This window comes from Mauremys reevesii, linkage group 19, assembly GCF_016161935.1.
Source record: "Mauremys reevesii isolate NIE-2019 linkage group 19, ASM1616193v1, whole genome shotgun sequence".
NCBI classification, from domain to species: Eukaryota; Metazoa; Chordata; order Testudines; family Geoemydidae; genus Mauremys; species Mauremys reevesii.
This window is the reverse complement of record NC_052641.1, coordinates 14,646,475-14,668,763: the sequence shown is the minus strand read 5'-3', so window position 1 is coordinate 14,668,763 and position 22,289 is coordinate 14,646,475. Positions and strand designations below refer to the sequence as shown.

General features: G+C 49.4%; 1 protein-coding gene across 4 annotated transcripts in view; it reads left to right on the top strand.

Annotated features, from left to right (window-relative positions):
* The window catches only part of PTGES (prostaglandin E synthase), a 98,478-nt gene that overhangs the window by 37,996 nt on the left and 38,193 nt on the right, over positions 1-22,289 (top strand). For 3 of the 4 annotated variants that reach the window (XR_005589966.1, XR_005589967.1, XR_005589965.1), the window contains 3 exons: positions 66-249; positions 3,654-3,736; positions 13,898-15,687. Coding sequence is in view for 1 of the 4 variants with exons in the window: in XM_039506901.1 (XP_039362835.1) it covers positions 142-249; positions 3,654-3,736; positions 13,898-14,147 (441 nt within the window). In the remaining 3 variants the exon portion in view is untranslated. Of the gene's footprint in view, positions 1-65; positions 250-3,653; positions 3,737-13,897; positions 16,173-22,289 lie in introns of those variants that run through there. The other variant, XM_039506901.1, reaches the window with a different exon arrangement.

Genomic DNA, 22,289 nt, shown 5'->3' with positions numbered 1-22,289 from the left:
TCTGTGGGTGTAGAAGTTTATGTTTAGACTTGAATAAAACAGTGATCCATCCCCTTTTCTCACAGAATCACTCTGAACTGAGATTGCTAGTGGCTGCAGCCTGCTTAAGGAAACGCAAATCCTCTCCCGCTTTTCTGGAAAATGATGGAAAATGAAGTGTTTGCATCGTTTACTTTCTACAGCACAATCTTGATTATAAAAATGTATGTTCTTGCCATCATTACAGGACAAGTGAGGCTCAGAAAGAAGGTACGTTCCAGCTTTTCTGCACTCCAGAACTGCCTGCGCTGCTTGGGGGTTTCTGTTAGCATTTCTGCAACTACGGAGGGTTGAGTTTGAGCCTTTAAATAGTGGCTGACTGCTTTTACTGAGGCTTTGAAGCAAGTTGGAAACTATTTTGTAGCTGCAGTAGATCAGGTTGGAGTGGTGTGTGAGTATTTCCCTCCCATCTGCAACATGTTTAGAGTAGGATTAAAAAAGATGAACAGTCATTTGCAAATCTGAAATGCCATGCAGGTGAGTTCCTTTTGGAACCAGCCTTTTCACTAACTATCAGTTTGACAGTTTGTCTGTAAGAAACTAATTTTAAAAATGTTAAGTGAATAGCCAAAAAACAAACAAACAAACAAAAAACAACCCTGTGAACTCTGAGTCTGTTTGTGGCTTTTTAAAAGCTGAATTCCTACCTGTGTTTGTTACAGGAGGACCTAACTTCTGAGGAGGTAAACAAGTCTAGAGGGAACTTGTTTTGGGGTTGGGAAGTAGAACAGAAATATTCTCCTAGTGCAGGCAGAAAAGCTGGCCTGACATGTCAACGGAAGTCAATCAAACATTAGCTCATGTTTTTTCTCCTCTTGCTAGGACATTCTGTCCTTTTTCCTTAAAAAAAAAAAAAATCCCAACCGAACGCCCTGCAACAAAGAGAAATCTGCTCTAAAGCAGTTCAAAAATATGAGTAAAATTTCGACTGTGAGGACCTGGCACTTCTGTGCTGTAACTCTGATGTACTTAACGTGGTTTGGGCTTGCCCTGTCAATCCCAAATCATTCAATCTCCCTGCACTGTGCTACAGCCCTGCTAAAATCCAAGGCTCTGGAATGATTAAGGAACAGAGTCGGGTCCTTTCTGTGCTGCAAGACCAGACTGCCACTGCTGTAAATGGATCCCAGCATAGCAATTCCTATAACATATGTGGGGACAGGCTAGTTATCAAAATCTGAACTCTGTGATCAGTGAGTCGGGTAATTATCCTTTACGTACATATGACTCTGTAAGTTCAAAAGGCACGTTAAAGCTACTGAATCAAATGCCAGTTCAGGAACCTGTATGATAGCTGTACTTCTAAAAACAAACAAACAAAAACCCTTCTGATTTCATAGGACACGGAATTCTTTGCCATTTCTGGCAATTGTTTGGTTTTTTAATGACTGCACTGCACTATTAAACAGCTGCCGTGTACCATCCCAGAGGCGGCTGTAATTCAGTGCTAGATGAAGTGTCTAGTGTCTGATTATATAACAGATCACATGGTGGTGAAATTGAGTTAAGCTTGCAGTGTAGCTTTGATCATGGGTGACTCACAGGTGGCACAGAAAGGGGGGCACGTGAACCCCCTCCATGTGACTGTTCCCCACCCCGTCCCCAGCCCGGGGACCCTGAGCTCTCCCTGTCCCCTCCCCATTCCACGTTACCTGGGAGGGGAAGGGGCTCTGTCCTCCCGCTGCGCTGGGTACCAATTTCAGTGGCTACTGATTTCTGAGCCGCCAGGCTCTCCTGGGAACCAGCAGTGAAAGGAGCAGAACATGGGGTTTCTGGGTAGCCCCACACTGGCAGCTCCTCCAGTGCGACTGTACTGCCCCCAGCCGAGCCCCCAGCCCTGCCCACCCGTGAGGCTGTACAGACCCAGACAGGAGACACAGCTGCATGGAAGGCTGGGGGCGGGGTGACCCCATGTTCTGCTCCTTTCACCGCTGTGGTTCCCTGCTGAATGTGCCACCCCCAGGCATCTGGGGAGGGGCATCTGATCATTCTTGTCTCTCCCAGGTGTCACCTTTGGCTTTGATTACAATCCTGGTCGCTCAGACCTGTCTTGCTCTCCCATGCTTGGGCTCTGTTTGAAGGTGGTGTTGATATGATGGCACTAGAAATATGTGGGTTCCTTCTCACCGTCACATATGGTTCAGCCTTTTGAGACAATCACTTCCTCCTCCCTGAACCTCCGAACAAACGAGTGAAAAGGGTGATATCCTGGTCCCCCTGGAGCCAGGTCTGCACTGTCTCCAACGAGGCCAGGATTTCACCCCACGTCTGGAAAACCTCAGCCCCCAAAAGCTTCAGACTGTATTGTAAGCAACTGGAAAAGGGGGTGAGAATGGAAACTCCAAGGAATAGCGGTCACTGCTGCTGTGTGCAATAAACAGTAGGGCTGAGATTCTCCCGAGTCCCACTGACTTCTGAAGATCTGGGCCCCAGTACCAGTACCCACTGAGGTACTTCAACGTCGCTCTGCTCAGCATTGCGGTGCCGCGGCAGCCGGAGGCTGGTGGAATTCTCAGCCCCAAGCTAGGCGCCTCGGCTCCCCGGTCAATGCATGCGGAGCACTAGGCGCCTGCTCATCTAAGCTAGACAGGAGTGAAATGCCAAGGAGGGGGCTTAGGTATCTTAAGAGCTGGCCTGGTGCCCTGGCGGGTCAGAGATAGGTGCCTCCATCTCCTGGAGCTAGGCTCCCAAGCCAAGGCCATGCCCTAGAAGCCAACAGTGTGTGTGTGTTTCTCTCATGCTTTCCCGGTGCCCCCAGTTGTCTCGATGTGGGGTGCTGTGCTCTCCCCCTCCCCCACCCCACATACCTATTGGCGGCTTGTATCCAGCCCTCCTGCAATGGGGTCTGACAGGGATCGGGTCTTGGGGTGAGCACGCCGATGGGTCCCATTGGCAGGATAGGCATTCCTGTGGTTTGGGCCCTGCGTGGCTTAGGCTTGAGTGATGGCTCTGAGCAGCTCGCTAGCTGTGGGTCAGCATCAGGGCTTAGGCGGCATTTCAAATGCTGTTTGGTGGAAACGTAAGCACCATGGGGGTCTTGGTACCTATGGGGCTGGGTGGCAGCCGAGGGCTGGTTTGAACATGTCAGTGGTGCCCAAAGAGGCAGATGAGGCCCCTAAATACCTTTGAGGAGCTGGGCCTGGGTCTCCCAATCCCTAAGCAGCTTTGACAGTCTCAGCCAAAGAGCCGGATCCTGCAAACGCTTGTCAGAGCAACTTGCATGCTCCAGTGGCCCGGGTACGTGACTGAATTAATCCCGTGCAGGGGAGTTGGCAGGACTGGGCCCCAAGACTGTGTGTAAAAGCTGCACACTTAATGAGGAACAGAACGGGATCCCCTCCTACACGCTATGTGCAGCCGGAGGAGCTGGCCTGGCCACGGGAACATTAACTCCCCATTTCCTGGCTCCCTATTCAGTGAGCAACCTTCACATTGTGCAGCAAACTCGATTGCACTTAGCGTCCTGGCTCTGGAGCCCTGCAAATCCGCGGCTAGCCGCCGATCGGACGCGGAATCAAATGTCGTATCTGCGCAGGGCTCTACGCCTGAGGCCCCCCGGAGTCTTGGTGGGAAGCATCTCCTCACGCCTCTGAGACGGCAATTCTCTCTTCCAGGCTTTCGCCAATCCAGAGGACGCCCTGAGGAACGGAGGGCTGCAGTACTGTCGAGAGGACCCAGACGTGGAGCGATGCCGCAGGCAAGTGCTGTACTGTGAATTCCATTGGCCAGCACATGGCTGGAATTCCTCTTGTGCGGCGAAACGCTCCTCGGCAGCTGCTCGGTGTCATGGGAAAGGCAAAGCGAAGGGCTCATTAGTTTGGCAATTACCTACATGGATTGATCAACAGGTGCCTGAAGCGGGTGCTGGGGCTAGTTAAATATTAAATGGAGGCCCTGGCTCATGAAACAGGGATGGATTCATGCCTGGGGTCCTAAAGCCATCAACTCCGGGGTCCCATTATAACTGGTTCCTTAGGGTCCAGATGTTCAGAGTGTCCCAGATGACTGTGGCCATGTCTTGAATTAATGCACTAAGGTTCCCCCAGCCCCTCGACCCCCAGCTGTGCCAGACCCAAATCTCCACTAATCCCTGCACAGCTCTGACAGTGGAATGCTCTGGGCTCCCACACAATTCTGCCAGTGCACCTTGGTGATGTCACATTGCATGTTGGTTTTGCCTCTAATGGATACAAATGAGGTTGAGACCCCCTGCCCCCAATCTGAGCTCACTCGTGCTCCTGGCTAGATTTGAACCCAGCTCTCCAAAAGGTGCCAGGCTAGTGCATTAACCCACAGACGCTGTATCGTCATGAGGAATTTTAAACCTGTATTAAGGAACTTGGTTTTACATGACAGTGAAACCATAGCTAAGGCCTAGTCTATGCTACAGAGTTAGGTTGACATACGGGGGGAGGGATAGCTCAGTGGTTTGAGCATTGGCCTGCTAAACCCAGGGTTCTGAGTTCAATCCTTGAGGGGGTCACTTAGGGATCTGGGGCAAAATCAGTACTTGGTCCTGCTAGTGAAGGCAGGGGGGTGGACTCGATGACCTTTCAGGGGCCCTTCCAGCTCTATGAGACAGGCAGCTTCCAGTGACCTAACTCTGTAAGCGTCTACAGTAAAATGTCACTCCCACCAATGTAATTTGCCTACTAGGCCGACTTAATAACGGCACCTCCGCAAGAGGCATAGAGCTTAAGTCAATGTAGTTAGGTGGATGCAGTGCCAGTATAGACTCTGCATTGCTTAGATCGACTGTTCCTGCCTTTCAGAAGCCATCCCACAATGCCCGGCACCTTAAATCAATACAAGTGCTCCCGGTGAGGATACGCACCGCCGACACAAGGAGCATAGTGTGGATGTGCAAATGTGATTCAATTGCTGTATGTCGACATAGCTTAAGTCAACTTAATTTTGTAGCGTAGACTTGCCCTAAGCGTGTGTGTGTGTGTGTGTGTGTCAGGGCCGGCTCCAGGCACCAGCGAAGGAAGCAGGTGCCTGGGGCGGCACTCCATCCATTATTGAGGCAGCACATCCGGCTCTTTGGCGGTGGGTCCTTCACTCCCTCTCTTCCTCTTCGGTGGCACTTCGGCAGCAGCTCAATTGGGTTTTTTTTTTCTTGCTGCTTGGGGCAACAACAAAGCTGGAGGGTGTGTGTGTGTGTGTGTGTGTGTGTGTTAGCCAGGTCACTGTAGAATGTTAATGCAGACAAGGTTCTGTAGCTATAATTGTGATGTGTCAAAGCAAGCTCCGCCATGGGGCATAATGTTTGATTTCACCTCGCTACATTAAAAGGCTCAGTACAAACTGCCTGTGCGTTGCCTCCGCTGGAATTTTCCATGAGATAACTGATGGGAACGCTAAAAATCCCTTTTTTGGGGGGCAGCGAAGACGTGGCCCTAGTGAAGACAAGGCAGGAGCAATTTTAACCCTCGTTGGCTGGTCAAAGTAAACCCCAAGGGGAGCTTAGAGCCTACCTTGGGTTACAGAGACAACTGCTGTGTCTGAACTAACCCGCGTTACAATGCTAGCGAGCTCTTTTCCAAGTGAAGACAAAGCCTGACTTTCCCTCGAGCCCCAGCAGCTCGGCGCGGCTCGGGAGGAGGAGATGCCTGTGGTTAGGAGTTGTGCAAAGTGAGCCATGAAAGGACTGGAGAGAGCTCGACAGCGAGACTGGAGGGAAAACGAGCAGAGAGTCTGGAATCCGGCAGCCTTATAAGGAGCCCCTGGCGTTAACGTTGCCCTAAAAGCTGCCTTTGTTTCTTTCCATTTCTCCTGCTGAAGTCTCTCTGGGAGGACACTATGTGCTGGCATAGCTAGCGCCTGAGAGTTTATTTTTGTTGAGCGGAGGGCTGGTTAGTGGCTGAGGCAGCTTGGACGCAGTTAACCGTTCTTCCTCCGGGACTTCCAACGTGTCAGCGGAGAAACTGGTGGCATGACGCAGAAACGGTGGCGAAACTGGAGTTGGGTGTGGGGAGATTTATAGTTGTTTACTAATATACAGCTGGAACTGGAAAGGATTTGTAAGCAAAGGATTTGGGGGCCCGCCTTCCAGGCCTGCTGTGGTAAAGTACAGAGCAGGAGGTGTGCGCTCTGGGGGTGGGTTGCTTATGGAAGTGGGGAAATGCACTGTAATGGAGCGGCTTTGTGTGTGAGAATGGGTTGCCCCCTAGTGTCTGCCCACAGGGAGGATAACAACCTGCTACTCCTACCAGCTCAGGGATATAGCTCACTGAGGAGTCTGTGATTTCAGATGTGTGTGTGTGTGTGTGTGTAAGAGAGAGATTTGACCAAATAATTGTAGGCATCCATGTGGAACAATGGGGTGGGACCCACACTTTTGACCTCACGCCAGCTAGGCGCGCTTGCTGCCCGCCGCAGCCCCAGTCGCGCGCCCCCCTCCCCCCCCGGCGGCCGGGCTCCTGGGGGGAGGGCGGGTGCAATCTGGTGCGGCCCGCCGGCATGCATGCGGCGCGGGGCCGGAGCGGCAGGACCGGAGGACGGAGCCGCGCGCGCTGCCGTCAACGCGGGGCGCGGGAGCAGGAGGACCCGCCAGTCATGCCCTGCGGCAGGTCCATCGGTCCCGGGCTGTCGGACCTGCCCGCGGCGGCATGCCGGCGAGAGCACACCGAGCCAAATGCCCGCCCCAGGAAGCCGCGCCTGGCGCGGGCGCCCCACTGGTGCCTAGAGCCGCCCCTGCCTCACGCGCACTGAACATGCAAGGCCATGCCACATAGAAGATGCCATTTTATACAGAAACGCACCGGGGGGCGAGTCAGGCCTCTGGGATGGAGCGACGCTGGTGTGGGTGGAGTACAGTAACTCCTCACTTAACGTTGTAGTTATGTTCCCGAAAAATGCAACTTTAAGTGAAACAATGTTAAGTGAATCCAATTTCCCCATAAGAATTAATGTAAATAGCGGAGGGTTAGGTTCCAGGGAATTTTTTTTTCCAGACAAAAGACTATATATATATATATATACACACACACACACACACACACACACACACACACACAGTATAAGTTTTAAACAAACAATACTGTACACAGTGATAATGATTGTGAAGCTTGGTTGAGGTGGTGCAGTCAGAGGGTGGAAGAGGGAGGGATATTTCCCAGGGAATGCCTTGCTGCTAAATGATGAACTAGCACTCGGCTGAGCCCTCAAGGGTTAACTCACTGTTGTTAATGTAGCCTCTCACTCTGCAAGGCAGCCTGAATGGAGGGAGGGGAGACAGCATGGCAGACAGAGACAGACACACGTGTGTGTGTGTGTGTGTGTGTGTGTGTGTGTGTGTGTGTGTGTGTGTGTGTGTGTGTGTGTGTGTGTGTGTGTGTGCGCTCTAAGTATGCTGACCCCACTCAAAGTACACTGCCTTGTTAAGTTAATCAGCAAGCTGAGACGCAGCTGCTGCCAGGAAGCTCCCTCCATCCTGAGCCCTGTCGTGTGTCCCCCCTGCTCTATGAAGATGGGGTAAACGGGGTGCAGGAGCAGGGAGAGGGGGACACCCTGACATTAGCCCCCCTCTACAACGCTCCCCCCCCCCCCCGCACAGCAAGCAGGAGTCTCTGGGAGCAGCTCCAAGGCACAGGGCAGGAGCAGCACATAGCAGTGGGGGGAGGGACAGCTGAACTGCAGCAATTGCTAGCCTGCTGGGTGGCTGCAGCACAGGGAGCTTAGGGGAGCAGGGAGCTGATAGGGGGGTCCTGGTCCAACCTGGTTCCAAGCCCCCACCAGCTAGCTGCAACGGGCTGCCCTTCCTGCAAGCAGTGGACAAAGCAGGCGGCTGCCAAATGACGTTAGAAGGGAGCACTGCACAACTTTAAATGAACATGTTCCCTAGTCGATCAGCAACGAAACAATGTTAACCGGGACACTAAGCGAGGAGTTACTGTACCTGCACTTAAAAAATCAGGACTGCCCCCCGGCCCGCTCATTTCTCATGGAGACCACCCAGCATGCAACGTGGCCTGACGGCCCAGGCTACGGCGAGTTGCTCTGGATTTACGCTGGCATAACCAAGAGAAGAATTTAGCCCACAGAGCTTAGCTACCAAGCCAGGCTCCAGGGGAATGTTACTGAGCAAAAGGCAGGTAGGAAGCGAGAGCTTTTGACACAGAGTCACCCAGGTGAGGGTAACTGGGGAGTAGGGTTGGGCCTTTTAGTCAGCAGATAAAAATCCTCATTAAAAATAAACAGACTCAGTGGCTGCCTTCCCACTCCTGGACAGCTCGGGGCAGGAAATGGCTTGATTGAGGTGTTGGCCACGGGCTGTGGTTGCCTTGTTTACATAAAACCTGCATTTACGGGTCTGGAGTGAGGATGGGGAAACAGGAAATGGTGACTGGGTTCCTTGGGACTTTTTGGCGCACACCCGTCTCCCTCGGAAATGGGGATGTGGTGATTGGAAGCAGCTGCAAGGCACTGAGGCCTGTCATCCAGCTCCCTCTTCCCAGCATCTCTGCGTCAGTGCAAATGCTCAAAGTGCCGAGCGCTCATTGTCCGTCTCACCCCACCCTAGGCCTGCCAAGTGAGCTAATAACATGGCCAGAGGGCAGCGTGGTGCGGGTGAGGAGGGTGCACTCCTGCTACGGCTTGCCATGCTACGGAAAAGGCTAGTGTCGACTAGAGACTAGGATGAAACCTCGAAAATCCAGGCTTTCAAAGCCTTATTGCTCAAGGCTTATTGCTAGCGCTGGTCACAACATTTCCAACAGCAGAGTTTTCTGTTAGGGAAAATACTAGGGCTGTTGATTAATGGCAGTTAACTCACGCTGAACTCAATAGAATACCACTTGAAATTTGTTAAATATTTTGGATGTTTTTCTACATTTTCAAATATATTTATTTCAATTACAACACAGAATACAAAATATACAGCACTAACTTTTTGTTATTTTTATTACAAATATTTGCACTGTAAAAATTATAAATGAAAATATTTTTCAATTCGCCTTATACAAGTATTGTAGTGCAATCTCTTTATCGTGAAAGCGCAACTTACAAATGTAGGGTTTTTTGTTACATAACTGCAAATCAGTTAAAAACTTTATAGCCTACAAGTCCACTCAGTCATACTTCTTTTTCAGCCAATCGCTAAGAGAAACAAGTTTGGTTACAATTTGCAGGGGATACTGCTGCCCGCTTCTTATTTACAATGTCACCTGAAAGTGAGAACAGACATTCACATGGCACTTTTGTAGCCAGCGTAACAAGGTATTTACGTGCCAGATATGCTAAACATCCCTATGTCCCTTCATGCTTCAGCTACCATTCCAGAGGACGTGCTTCCATGCTGACAACGCTCATCCATTAATTAAATTTGTGACTGAATTCCTTGGGGGAGAATTGTATGTCTCCTGCTCTTTGTTTTACCCGCATCCTGACATATATTTCATGTTATAACAGTCTCTGATGATGACCCAGCACATGTTCGTTTTAAGAACACTTTCACTGCAACTTTGACAAAAGGCAAAGAAGGTACCAATCAATGTGAGATTTCTAATGACAGCTACAGCACTCGACCCAAGATTTAAGAATCTGAAATGCCTTCCAAAATCTGATTGGGATGGGGTGTGGAGCATGCTTTCAGAAGTCTTATAAAAGCAACACTCCGATGCGGAAACTACATCACCAAACCTGAACCACCAAAAAATAAAACCAGTCTTCTGCTGTCAAGTAGCAGAGGGTAGCCATGTTAGTCTGTATCCACAAAAACAACAAGGAGACTGGTGGCACCTTAAAGACTAACAGATTTATTTGGGCATGAGCTTTCGTGGGTAAAAAACCCACTTCTTCAGATGCATGGAGACTTTTGTATCATCATGGAGCCCATGCATCTGAAGAAGTGAGGGTTTTTACCCACGAAAGCTTATGCCCAAATAAATCTGTTAGTCTTTAAGGTGCCACCGGACTCTTTGTAGTTTTCTGCTGGTGGCATCTGACTTAGATGATGAAAATGAACATGCGTTTGTCTGCACTGCTTTGGATCGTTATCGAGCAGAACCCACCATCAGCACAGACTCATGTCCTCTGGAATGGTGGTTGAAGCATGAATGGACATATGAATCTTTAGCACATCTGGCATGTAAATTATCTTGCAACGCCAGCTACACCAGTGCCATGCGAATGCCTGTTCTCACTTTCAGGTGACATTGTAAACAAGAAGCGGGCAGCATTATCTCCTGCAAATGTAAACAAACTTGTTTGTCTGAGTGATTGTCTGAACAAGAAGTATGACTGAGTGGACTTGTAGGCTCTAAAGTTTGACATGGTTTTAGTTTTGAATGCCGTTATTTTTTGTACTTAATCCTACATTTGTAAGTTCAACTTTCATGATAAAGAGATTGCACTACAGCACTTGTATTAAGTGAATTGAAAAATATTACTTTATTTTTACAGTACAAATATTTATAATAAAAATAAATATAAAGTGAGCACTGTACACTTTGTATTCTGTGTTGTAATTGAAATCAATATATTTGAAAATGTGGAAAACATCCAAAAATATTTATATAAATAGCATTCTATTATTGTTTAACAGCACGATTAATCACATGATTAATTGCGATTAATTTTTTTAATTGCTTGACAGCCCTAGAAAATACTGATTTGACAGAATCGGAATGTTTGTGGGCATGTGTAGGTTTTTGTGATCATTTATCAATGTTTTATTTGACTTTTGTTGTAGTATTATAAATTGTGATGTAATGTCACCTCTTGTCTCAGAACATCATGAGTCTTCATATCCTACCGTGACGTAATGATGTCAGAGTGTGATATGTCAGGCTATGATGCAGTGTCATGTTGTGATGTCATCATGCCATGTGGTGGTGATGTGCCATATGGCTCATGTCATGCTTTAGCCCATTACATTATGACACGATGTCCTATCTCATACAAACTGAAGCAACACACTTCAACTTTTTGTCCTGATTTGAGATTAAATCATATTTAAAATCTGGGAATTATTCGTGGGACGGAAACTCCAAATTCAACCAGCTGTGCTCATTTGTATCATGGTAGCACCAAGGAGTCCCAGTCATGGACCAGGGTCCCATTATGCTAGGTTCTGTGCTTGTACAGTGCAAAAGAGTCCCTGCCCCAAAGAGCCTGCAGGCTAAGCAAGGGCTGGTACATGGAGATACCAGTCATCTCTGGGGGCTAAGGGGAAGGAGTTCTTTTAAAGCTGACATGCAATGGGACAGGGAAATGGGTTGATACCACTCCTCTTTGACAGGAAAAAGGACAACTTTTTTCTGACTACTTTTAACACTAGGGTCTGGTCTACCCTCCCTTCCTGGAAGGCTCTCTGGCTAACTAGAGACCCAGTAGGCTCATGACATCACAGGTCCCAAGCCAGTGACACCTGACTGAGAGATGAAGGGTTTCGTTTTGGTCAAACTGTTCAAGGCTCGTCCCCATTGACAGGCAGGTGGTTGGGGGTGGGGTTTAACGGGGGGATAACTACACGGGTTCTCTCGCTAGCAAGGCCAGCTGCAGGGCTTGCTGAGCTAGGTACGGTCAGTCCTAGAGCCCCTGTCCATGTTTACCCCAACCCAGTACTTTAATCTGCAGTAAAACCACAGTGCCCGCTCTCCGCTGGGTTTTTACACCAGGATAGCTAATGCCTGTTAGTTATTCTGGAGTCAGAACACCCCGCTTTTGTCACAGACAAACCCCAAAACTCTTTTAAACACTGATGTAACTCCTGTGCCCACCAGAGAGTTGGAAGGAAGGATGATGATCTCCTGGTAAGAGCTGAGAGAGCTCCCACCCCCATCGCTCTAGGTCCCCTAATGAGACCTCCAGCTAAAACAAGCAGGGGAAGCAGAAAAATAGAAGCCAAACCTCTCAGACCGATCGCAAAGAAGCCAGTAGCCTTTCCCTTTGCCGGTTGCCTGTCAAGGCATTTTGTAGGCTGGCCCAAGCCTCATAACTCAGAGCTGCATCTGAATTTCCAGCATTCCATTCCTCGTGGCTGTTGGCGTTAGGGTTTTTCCCCCCAGGCCCAGTCCCTAACGGATATTGAGCCGCGAGAGGATGACTAAGTGCATTGCCATCTCTAGCACAGACCATTTAAAGGTGCATGTATGAAATGTAAGTGGCTTGTTGTATAAGCCTGGACTTGAGAAATAAACTGCACCTATTTCCTGTACCGTCTCCACTCCTTTTGCTGACCCCACTTATACAACCAGTTTCAGCTCAGACAAAAGCAGCATTAGGTTAGAATTGCCTGTCAAATGCAGTGGGATTTTGCAGGCTGGAAAGAGGAACCTACTGAGTGACTAAATAAACAAGGACACAGAAAACAAGACTCCCTGGGGAAAGCTGATTGCCCTTGGGGAGAGCCCCAATTCATTCAGCAGAAGCCAGAGTTGAAGTGGAGATTATTCTATGCTGGGTTTTCGGGTGAGGGAAGGTCTCTGGGAACTAAACGCTCTAGGCCAGGGGTGTTCAGAAGTTAATATGCAGCTCCTTGTATAGGCACCGACTCCGGGGCTGGAGCTACAGACGCCAACTTTCCAATGTGCCGGGGGGTGCTCATTGCTCAACCCCTGGCTCTGCCACAGGCCTGCCCCCTCCTCTGAGCCTGCTGTGCCTGAGGTGCTGATTGGCGGGGCTGCCGGGGGGTGGGAGGCCCTGGGAGCGAGGTGCGGGGAGCTGCTGACGTATTACTGTGGCTCTTTGGCAATGTACACTGGTAAATTCTGGCTCCTTCTCAAGCTCAGGTTGGCCACCCCTGCTCTAGGCTGAGAGCTGCAGTGTGAAGGAGGGTCGTTTCTAGTGGCTTTTGGGAGGAGGCCTGCATCGATCTTAATTTTTTGAGGCCCAATCCTATCAGGTATAGAGCACCCTCAGCTCCTTTCACTTCAGTAGGAGTTGAGGGCACTCAGCACCTCATAGGATGGAGGGCTCAAAGAGAGAATGTGGTGCGAAGATCCCATCCAGCATTCACTAAGTCCAATGGAAAGACTCCCATGGACTTCAACTGAGAGTGGGATTGGTCCCTAACCAGGTCATCATGAACTTGACCGTCATCTTAACTGTAACTATTTTATATCTAAATTGGGATGGCTGGTAGCACTGCAGATACTTAAGTTTGCCAACACTTCCTGTTAGACTCTCTCCCAGCCAGAAGAGGGGGGTAGATGGGTGGAACCAGGGAAACTTGCGTCAAAAAATTAGTAAAACCTTGGATGACCTTCAATTTCCTTTCAGCATCTCATGGGAAATTTGGAAGAATTTACACACGTCTGTGTGCTGACGCAGGGAGTAGGTTTCATCCCAGATTTTGGTTTCCCCAGCTTATAGGAAGCAGTGCTTTGTCCTTGTTTCATAAACTCTTCCATTAGGGGCGGGGCGGGGCGGGGCAGAGGGAGTTTAGTGGGAAAAATGGGTCTTACCATACGTAGGCTCTAAACTCAGTCAGATGTCCTATCACAATGTTTCTGTACTGCCCCCCGTTTTTCATCACTAATAACACTTGCCTTAAAAAGCTACTGGGTGAGAAAATGAGGTGCCAACCCCCCCACTGAAATCCAGCCGGAGTTGGGTACCAGGCCCCTTTGAAAATCCTGCGCCTCTTCATTTCTGGGCTCACTTGTTTCTGCTGCTTATTCCTCACGGGTCGTCCGTGGCATTCCACCCGAGAGCAAGCCATCCATCCTGTTCTCTGTACGGCTGGGCTGCCAAGGGGGAGTCCATCCAGGCCAGAAAGGCAGGGGCGTCAATATGGGCTGACTAGGGTATGGGGGTGGGGTGGGAAGAAGAATTGGGCAGCTCAGTGATTGCTGGGAGGGAATGGACTCCAAGGCAGCCCCATAAGCCTGAATTGTCCTATTTACATTTACAGGGCCCATCGCAATGACATGGAGAACATTTTCCCCTTCCTCTTCCTTGGGGCCATCTACTCCCTGCTGGACCCCAATCCCATCGTGGCAAGGATCCACTTCCTGATCTTCTGCGTGGGACGGATAGTTCACACCGTGGCATACCTTCTGCGGCTGAAAGCTCCCACCCGCTCGGTGGCCTACAGCGTGGCACAGCTGCCCTGCTTCTCCATGGCGCTGCAGATTCTCTTCGCGGTCATCACACACTGGTAACGTTAAAGATAACCCGCCGCTGCTGGTGCTGCAACGTGGATTGGAAAGACACGTCTTTGCTGCTTTCCCAAGAGAAGGACTCATTCTGCTGCGGCTTCAGTGTCGGCATCTCCCAGCTGGGCAGAGCTCAGGGCTCTGGGAAATCCCCTCTGGGTGTGTGCAAGACCCCATTTCCAGGAGCAGGCTGCGGAGGTGGAAGGATGTGCTCCTCGCAGCTGGGGGCTCCTGCATTAAGTTCTCAGTAACGCCACAGCATTAGTACCACAGCAATAGCATTGTGGTGTCTTCCAATCTTCTCGCTGGTGACCTTGGTGGGGAGGGTTCTTGGGGGGGCAAGGAGGGAATGACGCCAAGTTGAGAACACAACTAAACCAGGAAGTGGTGAAGACTCTCTAAGTAGCCTGGCCCCATCACTATGGGGAGAGAAAAGCGGGAGACACTTGGTCCCCCTAACTCACTTGGATGGGAGTGTGTATGGTGAAGAGATATGATGTCCCATCTCCTCTCTTCGGAAAGAATACCTGGTGATGTAGCGAAAAAGCTAAAGTAGGAACAAACTGAGTCTTTGTATTAAACAAACCTCTGCTCCCAAAACCTCATTTTTACTCTTTGATTAGAGAGCCCTGACTCTCTTTTTGTTTGTTTGGTGGTTGTTGTTGTTGTTTAATCCCCTACACGGGAAGGAAACAAGTTGGTGGTGCAGCATCTGATACTGCCGGGCAAATGTCTGCTAGGACACAGAACCCAAAGGGTTAAATCTTTCAGTGGGTGGCAGTAAAAACACAGAGGGAATCAGAACTCGTGCAGGTCCCCCTTCCAAACCCAAATTACATCATCAATCCAAAGAGGCAGCTCTCCTCTAGGCCCCTGAGATCAGGATTTCACTTGACTGTGAACTCCAGAGCAGACAGCTCCATTTGCTTTTGGAGTGAGAAGGGGGAGTTGGCTCCGGGCACATCAGGCCATCTCGAGGCTCCATTCTGGAAAGAGCAGTGAGCTGAAAAGGAGATTGGGGTGCTCAGCACGGATCTGGGCCTTTTCTATTTCCTACAGGTACCTAGATGTTCTGTCATTTCTACATAGCTTCATGTGAGGTGCAGGGCTGAATGGAAGACCGCAAACCTATGTATGTTACACTGTTCCCCTCTTGTGCTTCCTTGGCGTTATGAAGTATATAGTCATCGTAAAATGACTAGTATGTGTTCCTCTTCTCTACCATTCCTTATGCCTCTCTGTATACATCTGTGAACCAGGCAGAATACCACCTCGTGCCTCTGTTCGGAGGCAAAGTCCTTTGACCTGCTTGGATAAAAAGGGCTGTTAAAGCATGTAACACACAGAGGCAGAAGCAGCGCTTTCCTGGGTGACCTCTTGGCCCCTCCTAACTTTCCCCTGGTAGAAGGTTGCCTTCTTAAAGGAGCTCTCTTCCCACCATGCCTTGCTGGAGCTGGCCCTTTAAATTTGGCAGAGCCAAGGAGCTGCAGCCCTAAAGCAGCCATGTTTGGTGAGTGGCTGCATCTCCTGCCTTCCTTCCTAGCTGGTGAGTCTCTCTCCCGTTCAGTTTTCTCTTGCTCCTGAGGATGGGCCATTCTCACCAGGTGCATGATGATGTTACCCTAGGAAATAATGTTAGTCCTCTTCCCACTCACCTCCCATGACAACAAGGAGTTAATTACATAGCCAGGAAGGGCAAATTGGAGCAGCAGCTGGAACCCTGCGGCATGTGCCGTTATGTCCCCTGCTGAGCTGGAGATGGTGTGTTGGCAGCCTGGTAGGCCGGAGAGGTTCAGGTAGGGGAGGATTGCTCTCCCTTGCTGCATCCGGAGCTTGGGGCGGGGGCGGGGGTGGCAGCAGGCCTCCCTGGTTCAGTCTGAATTTTGTGGTTAGGAGTTTTCCCTCCTTGTAAGTGAAGATGAGCTAAAGTATTTATTCTACCCCCCTTTTTTTAGAAAGAGGGGGAGCTGGTGAGGTTCTAAATCATCCTGGGTTTTGCCTTATCTCAGGACCCATTTATCTGACTCCTGTTCTCTTCAACGCTGCCTCTGCCTTCAAGGGGGGGGGGGAGGGAAGAGCTGGATAAAATGGGACCTTGATCTGACCCATTGTTGCTTTGGGGGGGGGACACAGAAAAATCCAGTTTGCAGAGCTGCTAGCTCCGACTTTCACTGAGAGTCTTGTAAAAGCAGCAAAGAATCCTGTGGCACCTTATAGACTAACAGATGTTTTGCAGCATGAGCTTTCGTGGGTGAATGCCCACTGAGAGTCTTGTGATGTTTGTCCCTCATAAAGTCGTCTTTCCTGGAATCATGATCACGTGACTCCAGGAATCTTGGCTTTCTTTAAAAAACAAACAGTTCATTTCCTGGCCTGAGGGTTACAGAGAGAAACTTGGAAAAGTGAATGTGAAAACTGGGCCCGGGGGGAGGGGGAGGCACAAGGCAAATAAATAAATAAAAAAACCCAACAGGTTTGTATTTATTATTGTTAAATATCATGGGGTTTGGGGGTGCTGACTCCTGCTTCTTTTTGTAAAGACTTGGGGCTGGCAGTGCTGAGTTTGGGTTTCTCTGGACCTGTCCCAAGACAGTCCCCGTTTGTCTGAAGCATCCCACCAGCAGGCAGAGCTCTGGTTTTCCTCCCGGCTGCCCTCGCTTGTGGCCGATCATGGCACTGCCCATGTCCTGTACCCCAGCTAGATGCAAACAGCATCCTAAGGAGCCCCCCGGATTGGCCCAGTGCAAAGGGAACGTGTATATTGGAACTCTCCCTGCCATGGCTTAGGCATGACTCTTCCACAGCAGGCTTTAATAAGGGGGTTAGTGCGGGGCAGGGCTGGGGCAGGGAAGGTGGACGGAGCTGTGATCCCTTCACAAGGCCATACCTAAGAGACACCCTCTTGGCCTAAAGCCAAACTACCTTTAGGAATGAACTGTGGAAGTGGGGCTAGAGTTAAAAACATAGGTGTGCACCATGGTCCTGTGAAGGGAACAAGTAGAAACTCCTGCCACTTCACACCTGGATCGACCAGGGGAAGCCGGGGCGTAGGTTGCCGGACGGGCTAGAGTCCAAGGTATAGGAAACAAGGGGTGGGAGCTGAAACGATTTAACAGCTGGAAAGGAGAGAGAGCTCCAGGTCCCTTTTCATGCGCTGAAGGGAGCCGCCTACAGGTGGGGCAAGAGGAAGGTGTAGGACTCTCATGAGTCGCTCCGCTGCTTCCTCCACTAGAGCCGACTTCTCAAACAAACCCCAGGGAAGGAGGGTGGGGAACGAAAGACACGGGGGAAAGTTCATAAGGAATTAAATTCTGTTACAAGCTAAAGCAAATAAAATAGTTTCCCCCACTCCCTGACCCTTTCAAGGTCAAGTTCTCTCTCTCTCTCTCTCTCTCACACACACACACACACACACACTCTCTCTCTCTCTCTCTCTCCATAGCATTATTATTACTGATAGACGGGTCTTGCTCTGTCAGCAAATGTAAGGAGATCATGGAAATCTGACCTCAAATGAGGAGTGACCCCACACAGAAGCATCGTCTGTTCACACCTGCCTGTTTGCTGTAGATTCTAGGTCTGAGATTGGGGGGTGTTAAAGGGGAGCTGTGCTGGCATGGGGCGAACAGGGTTTGTTTCCTCTGAGGCGTTTTTCATGTAGTGTAGGGACCGTTCCATTGCCTAGATGAATGTGGAAATGCCAACACGGGGGTGGAGCAGGTTAGAACCCTGCAGCGGGACTGGGATCCTGTGGGTATCGCAGACCCTGCTGTCATAACAGCAGGAGCGGGTGGGTTTGGGTGGGCAAAAATCCCAGAGTGCGGTAATTTGTAGGAAGAGACAATATCTTTTTAAATAAAGGTTTTAGTACTTCTATTTAAGCGAGGCACCGAAAGGGAGTTGACATCTATCATAACAAGAGTTAAAGTAATTTTTCTACATGGTTTAAGCAAGATTTGTTGTAGTTCTTTAGTGGTAAAAATTGTGTCTGAATTCCATTTATATATATAATATATTAACTGACTGTTTGGGGTTTTTTTAGTAGCCTGGGGGAATCTCTCTCTCTTGTGGGATTTGCTGGGTCTCAGGTTTTTGCGGATGGGAATGGGATAAAAACGCAAGAAACAAGGCAGGAGTGAGTATTGCGGAGAGGGATGAGAGTGGGCTTAAAAAAATAGTCCCTCTAGAATAGGTACCAGGTGCGGAAGAAAATCCAACCCGGCACTGTAACCAAAATATGGCCATTGATACACGAAACTGTAACCTGGTGGTAGGGAGACTGTTCCAGGAGGGATCAATGGGAATTCAGTGTCTTCTCTTCCTTCTCACCAAGACCCTACAGAATCTCTGTCAGCTCTCACCAGTTAGTGACGGCTTACTCTGTGTGATGTTACAGCACCCCCCTGTGGTGTCAGCCAGACGCACACACACCCCCATGCCATGTCCAAATCGTAGTCATTTATGTCTGTAGGAGTTTTTCGCAGACTGAATAATAAAAATAACGTACACTTGCCTCTATTTCTTTATCGGAACTAAACAGAAAAGAAACAAAAATAAGGTGCTTTGCATGTTCTTGTCTTTTTGTTGTTGCATTTTCTTTGTAGACTTGCTAGCTAGTAAGTCTGCTTCTGTGGAAAGTGATATTTGTATGTTTGATAATATCACTGTTCACAGCGGAAGACTTGTTAGCTTGCTGGGAGGCTGTGAAAAGTGATATTAACGAGCATACACATATCACTGTTCACAACAGACTTACTCAGCCCTGGCAAACCTGGGGACAAGTTACGCCTTGGATGGGGAGGTGGGTAGGGAGACAGTGGGGGGCCAGGGTCATGGGCTGGATGGGTGAGGGGCCAGAGGAGGCAGCAGGCACCAGGGGTAATAAGGGGGGTGGTGAGCCAGGGTTGAAGCCGGAAACCTGAGCCCCACTTCATATTGGCTGGCTCGGGGTGGGGAGGGCCCAACCCCTGCCGGTGGACCTGGGGGAGGGACCGCTGCTTTGCAGCCCTCCCCTCCCCGATCAGCACCCAGGAGGCTGTGGCTGCAAGGAAAGCCCCTGATGGCCACATTTGAGAAACACTGAGCTGGACTATCAGCCCTGCTGTTCCGTGCTGATTGGAAACTGGGTTGTGTTGATTCCCTCTGAGAAAATTTTGATGAAAACAAAACTTTGGTTTCAGCCAAATTTTCAGTGGAAGATTTCCACTTGTCAGCAGGTCAAACTGAAAATCTCCCCCGTGATGTTCCCTGATTAAAATATGACCATATTTTGTTGCAATCACTGTTATATATTTGCAGCAAATATTGTATTAAGGTTGTTGAGTAAGAGGTCTCTGAAAAGGTTATGATTGGTTGGGTATGATCGTGCTGTCTGCCTGCCTGTATCATTTTTGTATTTAAAGTTATAAGTATTGGCTCCTGTTGGCTCCTGGGGTAATGCCTACTAAGTAATCAGCCAGATGTGCCACGGAAGAGATCTGCAAAATGTTCTAATTTGCCAGATAGGATCATCTTGTTTATATGTTTGTATCGCCTTTGTATTAGGAGTTATAGATATTGTGGCAGAGCTCCGACCTTGTCCCCGTGGGTCCCGCGCTTCCAGGCGGCTTATGGTAGCCTCAGTGGCTCACTGCGACCCTCCACGTAGCCCTTCTCTCTCTAGGGCCAGGGTTACAGTCTACTGAGCCCTTTTCATCATAGGCCTGCAAGGAGGTTGGTGAGAGAACTCCCACAGTCTCTGTTGTCTCTAGGGCTTATTTCAGAACAGTTTAGCCTCCAGTCCTGACAGGGGCCTGTCTTCCCCTCCCAGGAGATGTTCCTATAGTGGCAGGTTCAGGGGGAACCCAGGCCCACCCTCTACTCCGGGTTCCTGCCCAGGGACCCTAATGGGAGCAGCTGTTGACAGCCGACCTTTTACTGCCAGAGTTGCTACGTTTCCCTGGGCCACTTCCCCACAGCTCTCCTGCTTCTCCCGTCTTCACCCTCACCTTGGGGCTCCCTTACTGATGGCTTGAGGGTGTCTTCATTAACCAGCCCTTCAGCCACACTTCCTCTCCTCTGGCTCCCCGGCTCTCCCCTGCCTGACTGGAGTGAGCCCTTTTATAGTATCAGCAGGGCCTTAATTAGAGTCAGGTGTTCACATTACCTTAATGGACTCACCTGACTCTTTGCAGGTTAATTGGAGTCAGGTGTTCTCATTAGTCTGGAGCAGCCCCTGCTCTGGTCAGTCAGGGAACAGAAAACTGCTAATCCAGTGGCCAGTATGTCTGCCTTCTGCTACTTTGTGGTACCCAACAGGCCTGGGTCTATCACAATATGTATGTATGTCCGTATTTCAAACTTGTGCTATGCTTCTGGGTGACACCCCAGCCAGTTTGGTATCAGCACTGCCTACCCTGCTTGATGGCCCATTAGGGACCATCAGATAGACACCTGACCCATGGAGAGAAGGCAGATACACCTTGTGACTCAGCAAGGCAGGCAGGGACATGCCTATGGAGAGAACTCAAAGGCTCCCAAGCCATGTGCTGGGCAGCTCGTGTTTGGAACAAAGGAAGCACAGGCCGCATGGCAAGAGACTATAAAAGGCAGCTGCATCTTCTCCATTTCTTTAGTCCTGCTTCTTACCTCTGGAGTAACTGTGCTACAAACTGAAGCTCGGAACAATGGACTGAATGACCCATCCAAGCTGTGGATGTACTCCAGAGACTTGACTTAAGCCGGCAATTTATTCCATCACGGCTACAAGCCTGAACCAAGAACTTTGCCGTTACTGTATGTAATGGATTCCTTTAACTAATTTTAACTCTCACCTTTTTTTCTTTTTATAAATAAACCTTTCAATTTTAGTTAATAAGAATTGGCCGTAGCGTCTATTTGGGTAAGATCTGAAACATTCGCTAACTTTGGAGGCGATGTGTCCGATCCTTTGGAGTTGGTAGAACCTTTTCTTTTATATGATGAAATAAGATTTACAGAAATTTTCATCATATTTGATGTGGGTACCTGGATGGAGGCCTGAGGCTGGAACACTTTAAGGGAGCGGTGTTGTTGGGACTTCTGAGTAACCAGTGAGGTAATACAGAAGATGTTTTATGCTGGCCTGGTGAATCTAGGTATTGGAATATCCACCAGCTTTATGGGGATTGTCTGCCCCATTCTTTGCAGTTCACCCTAATTGAGTGACCACTGCTGGCTCCCCACGAGGACCCCGGTTACACCCCCAAAATTCAGTTTTTGTTCAGAAACAAACAAAAAAAAAGCCTTCAAATTTTCACCTGAAAAAAAATCAGTTTTCTAATGAAAGTCAACAATGTCCAGGGAAAGCAGACGCTTTCTGGGGAAAGTTTTGTTTAATCAAAACGAAAAAAAAAAATCTGTCAGAAAAAAAGCATTTCAATAAAAAATGTTTGGCCAGCCCTGGGGGGTGATGTGTCACCATCGGTTTACTCTCGGACTAAAATTCCACTGCTAGAGAACTAACCATGTAGCATCTAGCAGACAAAGGCAGCCCCAGACCCAATGCCTGAAAGCTGAAACTAGAAACATTTGAACTGGAAATAAAGTGCAAATTTTTAACAGTGAAAGTAGCGACCCACTGAAACAGTCTGCCCTGGATTCTCCATTTCTTCACGTCAAGACTGGATGTCTTTCTAAACGATGCTCTCGTCCGGCCACAAGTTATTGGACCCGATGCAGGAGTTACTGGGCAAAATTCTATGCCTTGTGTTAGGCGAGTCAGGTCCTTCTGGCCTTAAATGTAGGGATTAGTAACTAAGACTCAGGCCCTTGAACCAACAACCAGCAGTTCCTGCCCCATGAAATGTAATGAAATCACTAGGCTCTGGCACAGCTCTGCAATGAAATGCCAGCCTGGGCCCTTCGATTCTGTGCCCCTGGCTGTAAGTTTCCATCCCCTCTGGACATCGGCTGTGCCAGGCCTTGAAAGCCTCCTGGCTTGAAGAATTCCACTAAACTAATTTGCAGGACGGTTGTGGCTCCTTTCACACCCACTCGACTGTAGCTGAGACCGTGGTGGGTTAGTGGAGGCCTCGGGCAGCTCCCAGTCTCTGCAATATGCATTTGTTCCTTTGGAACAGGGCTCAGCGACGCCTGATTATTACAGGGTGGCCTACCAGACATTCAGAG